Source organism: Panthera pardus, unplaced genomic scaffold, assembly GCF_024362965.1.
Source record: "Panthera pardus isolate Hobbes unplaced genomic scaffold, ASM2436296v1 HiC_scaffold_12, whole genome shotgun sequence".
NCBI classification, from domain to species: domain Eukaryota; kingdom Metazoa; phylum Chordata; class Mammalia; order Carnivora; family Felidae; genus Panthera; species Panthera pardus.
In genome coordinates this window covers 66,225,564-66,243,747 of record NW_026526677.1, presented here as the reverse complement: position 1 = coordinate 66,243,747, position 18,184 = coordinate 66,225,564, and the positions used below count along the sequence as shown (strand labels likewise).

General features: G+C 38.5%; 1 protein-coding gene across 4 annotated transcripts in view; it reads left to right on the top strand.

Annotated features, from left to right (window-relative positions):
• Nucleotides 1–15,387, top strand: part of CCDC90B (coiled-coil domain containing 90B) — a 45,984-nt gene extending 30,597 nt beyond the window's left edge. For 3 of the 4 annotated variants that reach the window (XM_019449964.2, XM_019449965.2, XM_019449963.2), the window contains one exon: nucleotides 14,879–15,387. Coding sequence is in view for 3 of the 4 variants with exons in the window: in XM_019449965.2 (XP_019305510.1) it covers nucleotides 14,879–14,934 (56 nt within the window). In the remaining variant the exon portion in view is untranslated. Of the gene's footprint in view, nucleotides 1–9,623; nucleotides 9,788–14,878 lie in introns of those variants that run through there. The other variant, XM_053900131.1, reaches the window with a different exon arrangement.
• The last annotated feature ends 2,797 nt before the right edge of the window (nucleotides 15,388–18,184 follow it).

Genomic DNA, 18,184 nt, shown 5'->3' with positions numbered 1-18,184 from the left:
CCACGTGAGGCTCTGTGCAGACAGCATGGAACTGCTTGAGTTCCTTTCTCTGCCCCTTCCCAGCTCGTGCTACCTCTCTCTCAGAAGAAACAAATTTTTTAAAAAATCAGAAGTTTACCTACAAACCTTTTTTTAATCTTATTTACATCTAAATTACTTGTTCTTAACAATTATGTTTACCCACAAAAGTTCATGAGGCAATAAAGTTACCCACTGTCCTCTAAGTTTTTTTTTTTTTCTGATAAATTTTCCAATAGAGATAACATGGACTTTTTTTAATACTGATAACTCTTAATTAAAGATGTGTCTTTAATAACTTTAAATTGGCTTTAATACTGAATTTTTTCCCGGATCATATGAACTTGAAATTAGGGTTAGTTTCTAGCTTTCTGAGTTTTAGAACAGTCAATTATAAGCACTTGCCTTCACACCAACTGAAATAGAGCTATTACAGATTTTAATATTACCATTCCTAGGTAGAGAAAATATCTCACATTTACAACATACATAGACCCATATATCCAGACAAGATGGAAAGAAACTCTTAACTTCTGTTTTTACTCATATTTGTGGAGAGGACATTACAGTCCCAATTTCCAAATACTTCCCCCTTTTTTCTCCTGATAAAAACTTCTCCCTATTGTTTGTATTTCTTTTTTTTTTTTTTTTAATTTTTTTTTTAACGTTTATTTATTTTTGAGACAGAGAGAGACAGAGCATGAACGGGGGAGGGTCAGAGAGAGGGAGACACAGAATCTGAAACAGGCTCCAGGCTCTGAGCTGTCAGCACAGAGCCCGACGTGGGGCTCGAATTCACGGACCGCGAGATCATGACCTGAGCCGAAGTCGGCTGCTTAACCGACTGAGCCACCCAGGTGCCCCCCTAATGTTTGTATTTCAAAGAATGGCTCTGACATCCTAGAGATGATGGGGGTAGAAATTTTATATCCCAAAGGTATGGAGATATTATCCAAGTTTTCTCCAAGGTGGAGATGGGACATATCTACTCCATTATCAACAGTCCTAGAGTCTGGACACAAGAGCCCATTTAGAAGTTTACATTTTTAATTTTCAGTCTTAGGCAATTATGGACTATATTTCCATTTTAAAGACATGGTAAGATTTATAATTTCGAGAGAGTGAAAGAATACAAAACAATTTTTTTTCTTTTAGTTTCAGGGTAACTCCTATTTAAGATTTAGCTTTTTTTCTTTCTTTAAGCAGGACAATTTCATTCCAATATCCTGATCTTTTCTAACACCTACAGACGTTGTGAGAGGAATGGATAGGATTTGTTTCTGTAGTTGCATTTCTGGCTTTATAGAGTTTTTTTTAATGTTTATTTTTAAGAGAGAGAGAGCAAGCAGGGGAGGGGCAGAGAGAGGGAAACAAAGGATCTAAAGCAGGCTCTGCATTGACAACAGTGAGCCCGACGTGGAGCTCGAATTCACAGACCTTGAGATCATGACCCACTGAGCCATTTAGAGATTTTTAAGACAAAGACAGTTGTTACCAATTCCCAAAGAATGGAATTATAGCCTGAATATCAAGGGCTTGGCCTGTTTTTTTTAACTAAATTTGCTTCTTTATATCAGATTTTTAACAAAAATTGAAATCAAAAGCTTTATGCCTTGGTAAAATCTTTCTAAAGCACTTTATAACAAAAGCCTTTTTTCTGGGTATACAATTCAACCTTGGCTTTATCCCCTATCAGCCCCTGAATATTGGCTCTTCACAGCCCATTTGTAGGAGGGTCTAGAAGAAATTTTGGTCATTGTTTCTCTCTGAAGAGGGTTTGTGAATAGTCATTAACCTTTTCAATTCTCTAAATTTGGTAGGATCCTCTGAAAGTAGAGGTAGAAGGGCTATATAACTTAAAAGACTTTTCCGCTGGCCAGATTTCTTTCATGTGATTTCTTTTGTGGTGAGTGGTCTGGAATATACTTGTAAAGGACATTGCATAGAAAGGCCTGAAGCTAGTGGAGCCCGATTACAGAGCCCTGGAAGGTAGGAGCAAAGAGAGCCTTACTGACAGTCTTGGGCACTTTTGTTAACATTCGTTTTCTGGCTTTCAGCATTCACGTGAGCAACCTGTATACTTTTAACCTAGAGATTATGCCAGACTTCTCTGTAAATCTTATAGGGAAATGGAAGTTTAAACAGGCAGATAAGGCTAGATTTTAAGAAGGGGCATTATGTTGGATGTGGACATTGATTTTTGTCTTCAGTTTGATTTCTGTTCATCTTGTAAGGGAAGTCCCTAAGGCTAGTCATTATACTAATAAGATAATTGAAAAGCTCACTATAAAATATACATTTTTAAAATACAGCCAATTTAAATTGGCCATTGACAAATAAGATCTATTAATAGCAACTCAAACCAATAAGCCTTTTAATAGCTTAGCCAAAGCCACAAGAGGCACCCAGAGAACATGTATAATGTAGCCCCTGTGATCCAAAGGTTCACTCCCAAAATTAATCAAAGGAAGCAAAGCCCTTTGTTGCACAGGTAGTGAGGATAATGCAATGAAAACAGTGTCTCTGGTCTCCCACAAAAATGAGATTCTTCCCATCACAAACTCACTAATCTCTTAACACCAGGCAGGCCCTCCTAGAATGGAACTTTCTAATTACTAATAAGCAACAGAGGTTGAGATGACAAAGGTCCCTATGGCCTGGGACCTCTCATAAGACACCTGTGCTGAGCTGGCATGGCTGGGCAGAGAGACTCAGAACCTAATGGTGCATTAGGGTGCACCCTGGATGCTGGAGACCAAAAAGGACATACTCATTGGTCACAAAGCTATGCTCTTAGGACATAGAGTAAGACAAAGGAAAAAAAGCCATCTGGTTTTTCTTTTCGCTAAGCCGGTGTCTCTTGGAGCCACACTAATACATAGGAGGCTTATGCTGTGGATTGTGAGGATTGAGGACTGTGTGTGTTTTACAGTGTACCTTGTTGCACAGAAGTTTTCTTGAAGTTGACAGGTGACCCAGTGCCAGCCTCCCCTGTTCCATGACCAGCTTATCCTAACCTGGGAGTCTTTGAGCTGGGTGGCAAACACTCTAACAGCTTTTAAGTGTCCAACCTGTGCCCACAAATTTTGCAACTTTGGCTTCCAAGATGTCCCTTAGCAACAGCCTTTACCTAATGTATGACAAACGACATAAAAGACACAAGAATACAAAGACCACTCCCAGGATGAAATGGATCAGTAACCAGAAAGTTCTCTGACAAATTTATCAAGAGTCACTAAGGCCAAGGAACTAATTCCACAGATATTTTCTCCTGCTCGTATAAATTTAGAAAAAGGGTTCTCACAAGTGTTACTCTCTCAGACTCCAAAGATAGAGATTCCAGGAGACAAGATAGGAAATCTTACCTCCTGCGGGCTGCATGTCAGATTTCCTGGGGAGCTCTCTGCTGCAGCAGCACCCAGGGATAATGCCATCAGCAGGTTATCCCACCAACTATGCCAGCTGTCTGGAAGAAGGAATGTCCTCTGCCCTTCAAGGTTCTTTTAGCTGGACTAAGAATCAAATTGACATGAGACAGTTTAACAGGAGGAAATCGGATTTAGTTTCATATATACACAGGGAGTCCCTACAGATATGAAATCACGAAGATAGGCAATGTGAGGTTACGTGACATCCTACGCTAAGGAGAGGGGTAGGGGTGTGGGGATACAAAGGAGAGGAAGACCATTAGCACCAGTCAAAAGCAAATAACTCAAAGACTCTGGAAGGAATCCACTTTTTAAGCTAAGCAACCTGTTCTTCGATCTTATATAACTGAGTTTCCGCTTCCCCGTAAGTATTACTCTAGGCATAGCAGATAGCCCCCACAGCACAGACACCTCTTTGTTCAACTAAAACGTAAGAGGTATTCCATTATCAAGGACAACTTTGGCTGCAGAATCTAAGATCTTTGCTGGGCTGCTATTTCTTTAGCAGCAAATTTTATAATTTAAGAATTAAGGAGAAGTTCTTGATCACCATCTCATCTACCTTTATCCCTAACCAGGGAAATAACAGGGATCTGCCAAAAGGAGTGAATCCCAAATCACAAAAGCATCCAGTGTAGGTCCTTTTTAACTCAACAATTTAAATTTAGGGGAGCTAAAACAATGAAATGTCTTACTTTGCTTGTGAAAAGTTGAAGGCACAGTTGTTAGATTTTCTCCTACCCTGAAATAAAAGGTTGTTTAAATTCCAGAGGTTACCCCACTTTAGCAGTGGCCTGGAAGCTACAGATGAGGGTGTTATCTTTACAGGCCAAGGTAGAATAAAGGAAAGGAAAAGAGGAAGAAGGTTTTATGTTGACTTAGGGTATGAAGTCTTGATCTGTCATCTTGGGCAGAAGCATTCTATGATGTCAGCTACTTCTCTTTCTTGTCAATTTGATTTTGAGGTCGTTAGCATCTTCTAGATTTGCAACAGTGTCAGGAGCACTTGGGAAGGAAGTTCTCTTCCAATAGGGCTCAAGGGTTGTCTTCCTCTGGTGATATTTTTAAAATACCCAGTCACCAGGCTACAGATTGTGACTGAAGGTTTCCTTTGAATTAGGATCCAGGAAGGCTTCTCTAACCTGTTGATGACAGGCTTGAGCATAAGACATTAGAGACTTACTGTAGCTGGTCATGCCAGTGTGAGACAACAGAGACTCAGCGGAAGGTTGTGTAGAATTACAATAGAATTGGATTCAATTCTAATAGAATTCCAAGAAGTTTGTGAGGTTTTCATTAAGGCTAATATGATTTGCCCAGTGAAGTGTGATTTACGTAGTGCTTTGATTATTAGAGACCATGGAAGGTATACCCCAAGAGAGTATTTCACATTTTCTAGCAGTTTGCCTTTTTCAATGTGCCTTACAGCAGGAAAAGGCTTCAGCACATCTGGAAAACACACATACAATAACAAGAACACTGATAACCCATACGAAGTGATAGTTGAATAAAGTCCACCTGCAGGTATTAAGAAGGTCCAGAAGGAGATCTGAAGCCTCCAAATACAAACAATTTTTCCATGATTATGGACCAAACAGGTCAGGTCTTGGTAGACCGTTTTTGTAATTTTACACAAGCCTCACACCAATGCCTTTTCATAATTTGAGTCCTCTTAAATGTACAGTAGGTGAAGGTGTGCAAAAAATGGGAAATGGGGTTTGTCAGGGAGCCAGAAAGAACCAAGCCGCTGTCTTCAGTTTCTTTTGCCCCAACTGTAATTTATAGCCATTGCTTACCCCCTCTTACTTTCTCAGATTTGAGTACATTGTTGCCATGTTACAAGGACATTAGGATGGCAAAAGTCTGGCAATAAGGGGCCATTTTTGCAGCAACCAAATGGACTTCATCCACATGTGCCACATCTTACAAATATAAGACTTTGTATTACTTGTTTGCCAGTGCTTTCCATGTAATGTGCATATCAAGTAAGCCTAATTGGTTTAGCAAATCATTTTGTGTATGCGCTGTCAAAAAAAGTTTTTAAAGCACTTGCCTGAAGGATCACAGATCATTATGAAATTTAAATATAAAAGGTAAAGAAACTTTTACAGTCTTATCAAAAGCAGACCAAAAGTATAAGAAAACTTCATCCTTTTTTACAGAGGGAATACTACTTTCTAATTTTGCACCAGCTTATTTTTGATATTAAACCATTTTAAATTAATTTTTATCTTAACCACCTTGACCACACATAAAACTCCTTTTTAAAGATTGCTTTTTCAAAAACCTTCTATACAACATTTTCTTTTTTCCTGCATTCTGATTTTGTCCTGTTTTTCCTCTTTAAACAACAAGGCTCACTTTAGGACAAAATTACTCTCTTTTCCCTCAACAAAAAATACAAAATACGTCTCTGTTTTTCATACTTTTTTTTTTTTTTTTTTTTTTTGCTGAAAACACATCCTGTTTTCCTGGCATATGGAGATGTTTCCCTTATTTTTTTTTATTTTTTTTTAATCTTTATTTATTTTTGAGAGAGAGACAGCATGTGAGCAGGGGAGGAGCAGAGAGAGAGGGAGACACAGAATCTGAAGCAGGCTCCAGGCTCTGAGCTGTCAGCACAGAGCCTGACACAGGGCTCGAACTCACAAACTGTGAGATCATGACCTGAGCCGAAGTCAGACACTCAACTGACTGAGCCACCCAGGCACCCCTCCCTTATTATTTTTAGTAGCTTCAACTACGTATATTAATTAGAATTCTTAACTTTTGGCCGCCTGGGTGGCTCAGTCATTTAAGCATCCAACTGTTGATTTTGGCTCAGGTCAGGATCTCAGGGTTTGGGCTCCCCACTGGGCATGGAGCCTGCTTAAGATTCTCCCTCTACCATGCTCTCTCTCTAAATAAAAAAATACTCTTTAAAAAAAATTGTTAATAAAAAAATTTAAAAATTATTCTTAACCCTTAGAAACCTTAATTTCTAGTGAAAACTAAGCATTTGTGAACATCTGTTTACCAGCATGCTTTTAATTTGCAAATTCATGAATACATTTCAAATTTTCTAGAATCATTTTAAATGATTTAAAATTTTCTAATGTAGCTTTAATACATCCAGATGTCTTTTAGCTTCCCTATAGTAGAAAACCAAAAGTAGATAAACCTATGTTTAGTAAATTAATGTTTTAGTATTTTGTTTTATATGGAAGTAATCTAGATATTTAATGGATTTAAGTCATTTAACTTAGCAAAACTTTAAGGTTTCAAGTTACCAAAAAGATTTGGAGAAACTTTTTTAAAAGTTTCCTTAAAACTTTCTATTTACTCTACTTGTTCTTTAAAATTGTATTTAAATTACTGGGGTGTCTGCCTGAGTGACTCAGTTAAGCGTCTGAATTTGGCTCAAGTCATAATCTTGCAGTTTGTGAGTTTGAGGCCTGTTTCGGGCTCTGGGCTGACAGGTCAGAGCCTGGAGCCTGCTTTGGGTTCTGTGTCTCCCCCTCCCTCTCTGCCCTCCTCTGCTCATGTTGTCTGTCTGTCTGTCTCTCTCTCACACACACAAATTTTTTTTTAATTTAAAAATGCTTAAAAAATAAAATCATATTTAAATTACTTACTAAAACCTCATTGAAACATTAGGCAAAGTCAGCCATTATCTTAAGCTATTATTTTTTATTCACAGATCTTATAAAAGAACATGTACTTACTTGGCTAGTAAATTCAAAAGTTTTATATATAATGTTGATAACTCTAAAGACATGTTTGTCTCTTTTTTTTTTTTAATGCTTATTTTCTGAGAGCGCGCACGCACGTGCACAGATTATGGAGGGGCAGAGAGAGAGAGAGGGAGACACAGAATCTGAAGCAGGCTCCAAGCCCTGAGCTGTCAGCACAGAGCCCGACGCTGGGCTTAATTAAACCCATGAACTGTGAGATCGTGATCTGAGCCAAAGTCAGACTCTTAACCCAGTAAGCCACCCAGGCATCCCAAAACATGTTTGTCTTAATTAAACCATCAACCTTAAACTTGCTTTCCTATCAAATATTTTTCCAGATTATATGAACTTGGAAAATACTTGGATTCGTTTTTATCTGAGAGTTTCAGAGTCCTAGTTTTGTAAGTGCTTGCCTTCAAACCAACTAAATAGAGCTCTATTACAAATTAATTTTAGCAATACTGTCCAGAGGTAGGAAGTAACCACATAATTACAATGCACATATATAGACTTATGTAAACATACCAATGCTTATAGAGATCTTATAGCTTGTTTTAAAATTACTGCCATGAAATAGGTACTAAATTTGCTAGTTATAAAAGTTGGGTCTGAATTTGTTTTTCTGGTAGATGGAATAATAGACATCTGGCAGATGTCTAGATGGCTAGAGCTGTTTCTAGTATGAGTGGAGAAGACACTTAAGGTTTATATTTGTTCTTAGCAAGTCAAGTTCCACATGATTCTTCCCTTTTGTTTTTACTTGGTAAGAATTATCTCCCTGAAATTTGCATTTTAATGAGATGGACTAGGTAAGAGTTCCTGGAGAAGACCTGGTAGAACATTTTAAAGGCACAGGGAAATAAAGTACAAGCTTCTCATAGAAGAAATTTTTGTTTCCTTAAGGCCAGAATTTTTACATTTAAAAACTTTTGAGATAAATAGGGGAGGTTTTGGGGGTGGTAAAAAAAAGATTGGAGGTCTTTGAGTTGTTTTTGGAATCACGGTCCTGATCCTGTAAAGACTAGATATATAAAATAGGACAGCTATTTTTAATTCCTCAAAGAATTGGGTTGCCACCTCAGTGATGCCAAAGGACTGACAAACCCATCCACCTATGAGAATGTCTTCTTTCCCTCTGGTACATATAACTGAGGGGAGAAGGCCTAAAAGTACTCTGTCAAGCTATCAATGTCAGCTTTCAGTTTAAACTCCTGGTTATTGAGTCAGTCTGTCAGGTTTCATCTGGGACAAATAGTAAATATTTCTGGCAGTATTAAAGAACTTCAGGGACCCAAGAGGCATCCTCAAAGAGGGTGTAAAAGGTACTACCTTCACAAGGTCTAGAGTCACTCCCAAAGAGAGCAAAAAGAAGAACCAACAACCTTCAAGTCCTAGGCAGGCAAAAAACCAAGCCATATTTAGGATGTAAAAATAACAAGCAAGAAGGAAACAGCTCTTCCCACAAAAGATCAATAATCAGTGGATCTAGATTTGGAAAGGAAGTGACAGTGTGAAATTTTATTACCCTCTCTCAAGTGAGCTCAGGAGGTAAGGTGTTCAGAGAAACTCTTAAGGATCCTCCCTGAGTTTAAGAAATTCTCTAACTACAGCCCTTAATTTGGCCTTTGACCAAAGGGTGAAAGATCCTCTATAACCTCAGGTGGTCTTATTTTAAAAGGTAATTGTTGCCATAGTCTCTTTAGAGTGGAAAGGCAATGTAGACAGGATCACTGGGATGAGTACTCAAAGGATAGAGGGGAGAAGTAGGAGTTACAGCACATCTTATTAGTCTTGTTTTAGATACCTTTTCTCTTTTTCATTGCTTTTTTAATGAAACTATTATAGAATTTTAAAACCTTTTAGAGGATTCTGCTTGCTAATTGGACCATTTGTTCTGTTTAATTTGAGAGCCCTTGCTTTCAAGTATTCTTCTTAAATGAATGAGGTTGTCTAATTGGAGTGTTCCCCCATAATGGCCATTGTAATTCCACATTGTTCTCAGTAAAATTTTTTCATTTTACTAGTTATCTGCATCTTTTAGGACTAAGTTCTTAGACACAGAATAAGCAGCTGTGCCAGAAGGTGGCACACTCAACTCTCTGAACATAAAGAATCTCATTTCTTTAGCTAGGCCTTTGGGTTTCTCAGAACCAAACTAATACCTAAGAGGGACTTGCTGCTGTTTTGGGGGTTATACATATTTTACAGTGTGCCTCGTTACACAGTTTTCTTGACGTTGGCAGTTGACCTAGTATCAGTCTACCTCTTCCATGACCATCTTATTCAAACACAAGAGTCTTTGGGTCAGGTGGGCAAGTACCTAATAGTTCTTAAATGTCAATCTGTGCCCACCAATTTTTGCAGCTTTTTGGCCTCCGAGATCCTAGCAGTAGCCTTTATGTACACAAGACAGACATACATGCACCTCAGCACCCCAGGAGTAACCAAAATAATGTCCCTGCAGACTGTCCAAAAGAAGGCCATGCACACCACCAGCAACTCCTAAAGTGGACTCCAGCAGATTCAAGGAGACTGTGGACTGGAACTGGGGGAAGGATTCCAATGTGGAATTGTAGATTGAACCAGGGCACTCCATTAGAGCCTCTGCTGTAGGTCTAAACTGACTCCTGAACCCAGGACTGGAGAATCAATTAGATCCGCAGCTTGAACACAAAAAGTGGAGCTGAAACTGAGAGGGACTTACCAGTGGTCCTCAGAAATGGCAAGGACAGCACACTCTAAGGTTTTCTGGGTGCCACACCTGTATTTCTCATTGTCCCCAAATGCCAACGGATGTTCGCTGCCACCAGATGTGTTAAAAAACAAAACTAAGTAAACTTGAAGATCTAATTGGCTTTATTAAACAGTTCATGAATTGGGCAGCATCTCATCTAGCAAGTAGAGGCGAACTCTCAGAAGTTGTACAAAATGGAAGGTTTGGGGGCACCTGGCTAGCTCAGTTGGGAAAGCATGCTGACTCTTGCCCTGAGTTTGAGCCCCACACTGGGTATAGAGATTAAATAAATAAAACTTGGGGAAAAAATAGGTTTTTGTAGAAGGAGGGTTGGGCAAGAAGGTTATTAGCAAAAGAAAGGGACTGTTCCGGGCAAAGTCCCTTTCCCTAAGTGGGAGTGCAGGTAGTTTTATCATGCAAATTACTTCATCTTCTTTTAGGGGATGGAGGGGACCCTTGCGGATGACCGCAAAACTCCCACTGACTGGTTAAGACCACACTTCTGGGGCAAGTTTAAACTGCAATTAGATTAGGTAATAAGCTTCAGTTTGGGGACCCAGCCTAAGTGACGTTTGGGGTGTGTGGTTTTTCCTTTTTAATACTGTGTTTGTCAGGGAAAGTAATTGCTGACATTTGATTTTGAGATCTGTTAGCTACTATCTCCCAGGGTAACTATGGAGCACAAAAGAAAAAAAGGAGGAGGTATAACAGGTTTCCTTTATCACTTGCAGTGGAAGTTTAACAAGCAGTTAGTATATAAGTTTAACGGGCAACTCTGCAACCTACTAATAGGAAAAAGCATATAGATGTCTAAGAAATGTATAAAAACAAGTACAGAATGATGCAAAAAAGATAAATTGGTTGCTCCACAGTGGAAAGAAATGAAAATTTTATGTTTATTCCTACATTCTTCCATAAGGATTTGAGTGGACCTCCAGAGGACAATCACTAAAATAGATACAGGCAAAAATGATAACAAGTATAGGGGGGAAATTACCTTTTTACCTTAAATCCAGCTGAGCACAGATACTACCCAAAAATTAGACTGTCACATACTGAGCTCAGGTACCATGTGACCTGACCCAGTTACAGGGCCCGAAGGAATGAGAAAAATGCCCTACATTCGTAGTACTTTCTTTTTATAAAAAGTAATGTGTTTTCATAAATTGTGTCCTATAACCAAAAGCAATATAGTTGAAGTGAAAGCCTTCCACTCCCTCCCCACATGTATTTACCATTAGTAGATCTCTTTCTAGGCTTTTTCTTACATATATAAACATTACAGATTATTAAAAACAATAATTTGTATTGTACAGACTACAACTTTTTCAAATTTAACCAAATGTTTTAAGTATCTTTGCGTGGCAAAACATATGTATCTTTTTACTCAAAAGCAGAGTATTCCATTATATGAAAAAGCCATAATTTATTTTTCCAAACCTCTATTAACATTCTGCCAGGTTTTCATTATGAGAAATAGTGCATCCAACAGCCATGTATGTGTAAACATTACATTCACAGACACACATCTTTGTGTCTTTATGCTAGTATTTCTATATAATAAATTGTTTATGAACATCTAAAATTGGGGGTCAAAGAGATAATGCACATTTAAAATCATTTATATTATTTTCCAAAATAAAATTGCTGATTTATACCATCAGTGGTTTTCTGGGCAGCCACTAATTATGTTGACCTGGCAGGAGTAGAAGTGGAGCCTGCCCCCCTCCCCCGCCCTCAGTTGATACATACCCCCTTCCTCTCTTCAACTTGAATCTTTTACAGTATTTTGTCTTTTTAAAATACTGAGCTTCGGGCGCCTGGGTGGCTCAGTCGGTTAAGCGTCCGACTTCAGCCAGGTCATGATCTCGCAGTCCGTGAGTTCGAGCCCTGCGTCAGGCTCTGGGCTGATGGCTCAGAGCCTGGAGCCTGTTTCCGATTCTGTGTCTCCCTCTCTCTCTGCCCCTCCCCCATTCATGCTCTGTCTCTCTCTGTCCCAAAAATAAATAAAAAAAAAAAAAAAATACTGAGCTTCTGTTGAAGATTCATTTGAAAAAGACTTCTAAGACTAAAACAGGTTTTGAAAACCACTTTTCTAGCAAAGTCTCTGGAACCAGACATCTTTAGTTCATTGGTGATGTTCAGGGGAAATTACAAAATAGCCCAGTTTGCAGCATTCAATCCCACCTTCAAAACAGATCTCCGAGCAACCCAGGTTAGGAGGAGCTTCAGATTCCACTCTGCTTCCTCTAGAATATTTATCCAAAGATCAGTATCTTAGTTAAAAATAAAGTCCCTTTTACCTTCAGTTTGAAGATGGTGGTCATCTCCAGAAAGCTTCCTTTCAGTAATGGCTGTATATAAGACAGACTTGTATAGATTTAGTGGCAGTGACAAAAGAAATTAACAAGTTATTGTTTAGAAATTAGCCAGTCATTGGGGCACCTGGGTGGCTCAGTCTGTTGGTAATCCAACTTCAGCTCAGGTCTTGATCTCATGGTTTGTGAGTTCTGGGCCCTCGTCGGACTCTGTGCTGACAGCTCAGAGCCTGGAGCCTGTTTCGGATTCTGTGTCTCCCTCTCTCTGCCCCCCTTTCCTGCTCGCGCGCGCTCGCTCTCTCTCAAAGATAAATATTTAAAAATTAAAAAGAAAAAAGAAATTAGTCATTGTTTACAAAATACATCATGTAAGTTACCTTCGTTTCCTTCTTTTCACTGAGGATTTGGAATCATCCACTTTGAAGGCATTTTCTTTCCTCCTTTTCCTTCAAATATATGTTATTGCTGAGGTTATTGTTAAGCCTTTTAGGAAATTAGAATCTCATACTCAGCAGGTGGGGAGGTAATGTCATGAGTAGATCAGTTGGGCATAGAATACCTGAGATGTTGCACATAAAACAGTAATACTCCACTTACCTGAGATTCACATACTGAATTCAGTCTTGAGCAGAAGGAAAAAAAAAAGGAAAAAAATACTAATAAAGCCCCAGCATTAAAGATCTTAGAGAAGAAACCCTTATAAATTGTAATCAGTTTGGATAATTTGGTTTCCCATCATGTATCAATCAAGACTCTTAGTTTCAATGATCATATATCCAACTTGAACTAGCTTAGGCATTGAAAGAAATTCATTAGTTTACATATTGAATTCTGGAAGGGCAGAGGTATAGCTTGAAGTCCAGGATAATTAGAATCACAGTTTACTCATTATCTTGTCCCTGAATATCTGCCTCATTCTCTTATCCATCTTTCTTCCTGGGTTGGAAACATGGCTACTAATAGCTTCCAGACTCCTATCGTACCAGTTTCACCAACCAAGAAAATTTACCCCTTTCCTTATGTCCAATTCAGAAAATCCCCAGGAGTCTCCTCTATGGCCCATCTTGGATCAAACACCAACCTTTGACCCAGATCACTGTTGCCAAGGAGATAAGAACTGTAAGGCAGTGGCAGTTTCCATTTGATCTATATAGTTAATGTGGTAGATTCTGTTCTAGGCAGACAAGTAATAACAGGAGCTAACATTTACAGAGTATTTAAGAGGTACCGGGTACAAGGTCACCTGAGCATCCTGTATAGGGATGTGTCCTTTACAGGCCATAGAAAATAACAAATATGAAAGCTATTTGGGTGGCAGGGTAACAGTAATGAGAAGTAACAGCTGACAAGAGAAATGAGAAACTTAAATACAGTAACCATTATGTTGTATATTGTACACATCAGGCTCTGCGCTGACAGTGCAGAGCCTGCTTAGGATTCTGTCTCCTCTCTCCCCTTCCTCCACTCTTGCTATCTCTCTCATGCTCACTCTCTCAAAATATAAACATTAAACAGCTTTGGACATAGGTACACATAATGTTGACTCCTTGTCCACCACTTGCCAGCAATATAACTTTGAGCTTATTGCCTTATCTATACAGTGGGACACCACCAATCTTGTATGGTTTTAATCGTGGCTACATAAGATAATGTTTATAATTGTTCAGCACACTGCCTGGAACATGGCAAATAGTTTCAGGATCCAGTAGGTGAATGTATAATTGAATTGACCAGTGGCAATAAGACAAGAAACTTAAGTGTTATTCTTCCTCTTCAAATATCCAGCCTCCCTGTGTGTTATCGTTAACCAAGTTTCAATTAATCTTAGGATCACATGGATATATATTATATATTAAAATTACAGTAACTTTATCATGAAAGGCTGTTTCTTGCATCTTTAGTCAAAAAGTTTGCCACTCATCTCGAATCTCTATTTTAAAAGTTAAGGCTGTTAAAACACACTAGAAAAACTAAGGAGTCACTAAAAGCCTCACCCAGATTTAACTTCTTAAAGGAAAACAAGGTTTTCTATCTAGATTGATGTAACAAAGAATACGTAGTATGTTAACTACTTGAAAAGCCTGATGCCTTTTCTGCCTTTTCATCTACCTCACTGAGATTTTTTTATAGGCTTTTCATTAAAATTTCATTTATAAATTTGTTAATCATGAAATTGTTTTTAAATGTACTGAAAAAGCAATTAAAATTTTCTTTTCATGGATAATACAGATGTCTATTTTATTAGCTTTACATCATTTTTTCATATATAAGTAAGAAAGTTTTTCCATTGACAAGATCTAAAATTCAATTTCATAATTATTTAAAGTCATTAAATAAAATACTTTATTTAATAAAGTATTAAAGTAGCATTGTTAATGCTAATTATAATGACTTTAAACACTGTTCACAGAATCTGACATAATTTGTAAACTATCATCCTTACTCAGGTTTTAAATACAGGAAGCTTTTAAAAATTGGTATTAATCGTGCCCTAAAGTATAGCCTTTATCCTTAGCTTAATTTTCTGGGAATAAAAAACGTAAGGTAGAAAAAAGATTGGATTTCCTTTGTCTTTTGCTCTTCATTTAAATTGAAGATGACATTTTTGTGTTTGTCTCTGTAAAATAATCACAAATGCATGACCCATAACCTGGTTTCTTTTCACAGCCTCAGTGTTTACATGCCTGGCAATAGCATTGGGATTTTACAGAATCTGGAAATAGCAGAGAAACTACTATATTCTTCTACTGCTGGCCACTGCTATTGACTTCTTAGAACACTACACCAGAAGAGATTACTTGGAGTGAAATTTGCAGCAGGTACTTAGTAAAACAAGATTATTCAAAGCATATATGGACTAAAAAGAAATGTTTTAGAATGGGAAGATGTATTTTGTGTTTGTATTTTATATGTGTCTTTATCATGTTGAAAAGCTGTTCAAAATCCGATTGAGATAAAACGCCTTTTGTCTTTATCCTTTTAATAGTTCATAGAAGCTGAGCCTGAGCTTTCTTGTGTTTGCTTGAACAACTGTATATCATATAGGATTTCTTTGATGTCTGTTGCAAATTTAAAAACTATTCCTAAACCTACATACTTGTTACTTTACTCAACTTTCCTGGTAACTACTGCACCATTACCTTTTCATGTAAAATAAAATGTTGTCATGGATGGAACTGGAGAGTGTTATGCTAAGTGAAATAAGTCATACAGAGAAAGACCGATACCATATGTTTTCACTCTTATGTGGATCCTGAGAAACTTAACAGAAGACCATGGGGGAGGGGAAGGAAAAAAAAAAAATAAGAGAGAGAGGGAGGGAGCCAAAACATAAGAGACTCTTAAAAACTGAGAACGGGCACCTGGGTGGCTCAGTCGGTTGAGCTTCTGACTTCGACTCAGGTCACGATCTCACCGTGTGTGAGTTCGAGCCCCGCGTCGGGCTCTGTGCTGACAGCTCAGAGCCTGGAGCCTGCTTTGGATTCTGTGTCTCCCTCTCTCTCTAACCCTCCCCTGCTCATGCTCTCTGTCTCAAAAATAAAATAAAACATTAAAAAAAATTTTAATAAAAAATAAATGAGAACTGAGGGTTGATGGGGGGTGGGGGGGGTGGGTGATGGGTATTGAGGAGGCCACCTGTTGGGATGAGCACTGGGTGTTGTATGGAAACCGATTTGACAATAAATTTCATATTTAAAAAAAAAAATTTATGGGGCACCTGGGTGGCTCAGTTGGTTAAACGTCCAACTTTGGCTCAGGTCATGATCTCACGGTCCATGAGTTCGAGCCCCACGTCGGGCTCTGTGCTGACAGCTCAGAGTCCAGAGCCTGTTTCAGATTCTGTGTCTCCCTCTCTCTCTGACCCTCCCCCATTCATGCTCTTTCTCTGTCTCAAAAATAAATAAACATTAAAAAAGAAAAAAAATTTTTAATTTAAAAATTAATAAATAAAATGTCATTACAAAATTGTTTGGATTTTAAAGGCAACTTACCATCTAACTGGAGATTTGGGGTTTTTTGGTAGTGGATTAAAACAATAACCTTTAAAATCATGTGTACCCTAGTGCAATTATATGACAGTATGAAATCTAAAGAGTTGCCAATGTCTTGAACTCTGAGTATTACATATACTTTTTTTGATTCACAAAAGCCAATTTATCCCTGCTTTTTAGGAATTCATCTTAAACTTGTTACATAAAATGAAGGGTTTTGTTTGTTTTTTTTATGATTCCCTTAAATTCAGTAAACTTCCATTTGGTGACAAAGTAGATCAGGCAGAGTTTTATAAGGACCAGTTGAGAGTCAGTAAAAACCCTTCAGTGTATTTAAAAAGCAAATTGAAGTTTATAATTCCCCTTTAGTCAGTCTTTAAGAATTTAGATATATAAAAGTTTGCAGTATTTTTTTTTTTAATATAAAGAAAAAAAGGCAACGGAAAAAGCTATGGTCACGAACATTAAACTAATTGTCATTTTATGGACTAATAAATAAAAGGTTGAAACTCTTGATTTCAGCTCACATCATATCTCACGTGTGGGTTTGAGCCCTGTGCTGGGCTCTGTGCTGACAGTGCAGAGCCTGCTTGAGATGCTCACTTGCTCAAAAAGTAAATAAACTTTAAAAAACACAACAATATTTCTACTTCTATCTCTAACATCTTTTTCACTTCTATTTTTGTTTTTCATTAACATAATTTGGCATAATAAATATATATTTGGCCTTTGTCCCCAGTTCCTGGCACAGATCTCCTAAAACCCTTACCGTTTCTTGATAGAGGTAATTACAGGCTTCTTTCCATTTTCTTGGCACACAGCTCCTGAAATCTTTTAAATCTTTGGAATGATAAGAGTGGGTTTTGTATGCTGAGATGACTGGTGGCTGGGAACCCTTATATAACTTCAGAATGGGGACCGGTTGCCAAATAGACCAAGGCATGATTAGAGGGTGAAACTTTCAGCCTCCCTAACCTCCCAACTCAACTCAACCTTTGGGGAAGGGAGAAGGACATGAGAGGAGCTGGAGGTTGACTGAGTTCAGTCACTACTGGCCAACCCAAGGAACACATCAGGCCACTGGTGACACAACGGGAGAAGGCATGGAAGCCTCATGCACTGCTCACTCCATACCTTGCCCCCTGCCTCTCCTTCATTTGGTGGTTCCTGAGACGTAGCCTTTCTAATAAACTAATAGTAAAGTGTTTCTCCAAGTCCCTTCCAGCAAATTGTTGAACCTGAGGAGAGGGTTCCTGAAACCTCCAAAAGTACCGCTGATTAGTCAGAAGTACCAGTGACAACCTGGGACTTGCAAAAGGATGTCTGAAGTGGGGGCATTCTTGTGGGACTGAGCTCTTAACCTGTGGAGTCTGATGCCAACTCTGGGTAATGTCAGAACTGGACCGTTGAACATCCGGATAGTGTCAGAAAATCCAAGAACTGGTTGTGCTGGAAACAGCACACATGACAATACATGTATGCGACTTATGATTAAATACATGTAATTTGAGGGTATTACAATCTTGATCTAGCTGCTCTACTAAGACCCAAAATAATGGTTGTTTAAAGAACAAAGAGGTTTAGTTCTTACTTACCTGCAGTCCAAGTGTAAGCATTCCAGGGCTAATATGCCAGCTCCGTGGTATCTGGGCACAAGATCCTTTTCATCTTATTACTCTACCCTTCCTGGTGTTGCCCTCATTCACAAGGTCCAGTGACTCACCACCATATCCACATTCCAGAAGTAGAAAAGGGCAAGATGTAGGCAAGCCCTTTCCCTTTAAGGGCAAGACCCTGACGTTTTATACGCCATTTTGGTTCATACTCTATTGGCCACAACTTGGTGTCTTAGCTGCAAAGGAGATTGGGAAGTTAGCCCTTATCCTGAGCAGCCACAAGCCAGGTAAGTCCTAACACTGTGGGGGAAAAAGGGAGAACAGGTACTGGGGGCAACCAGGGAACCTCTGCCTCAAGGGTGCAC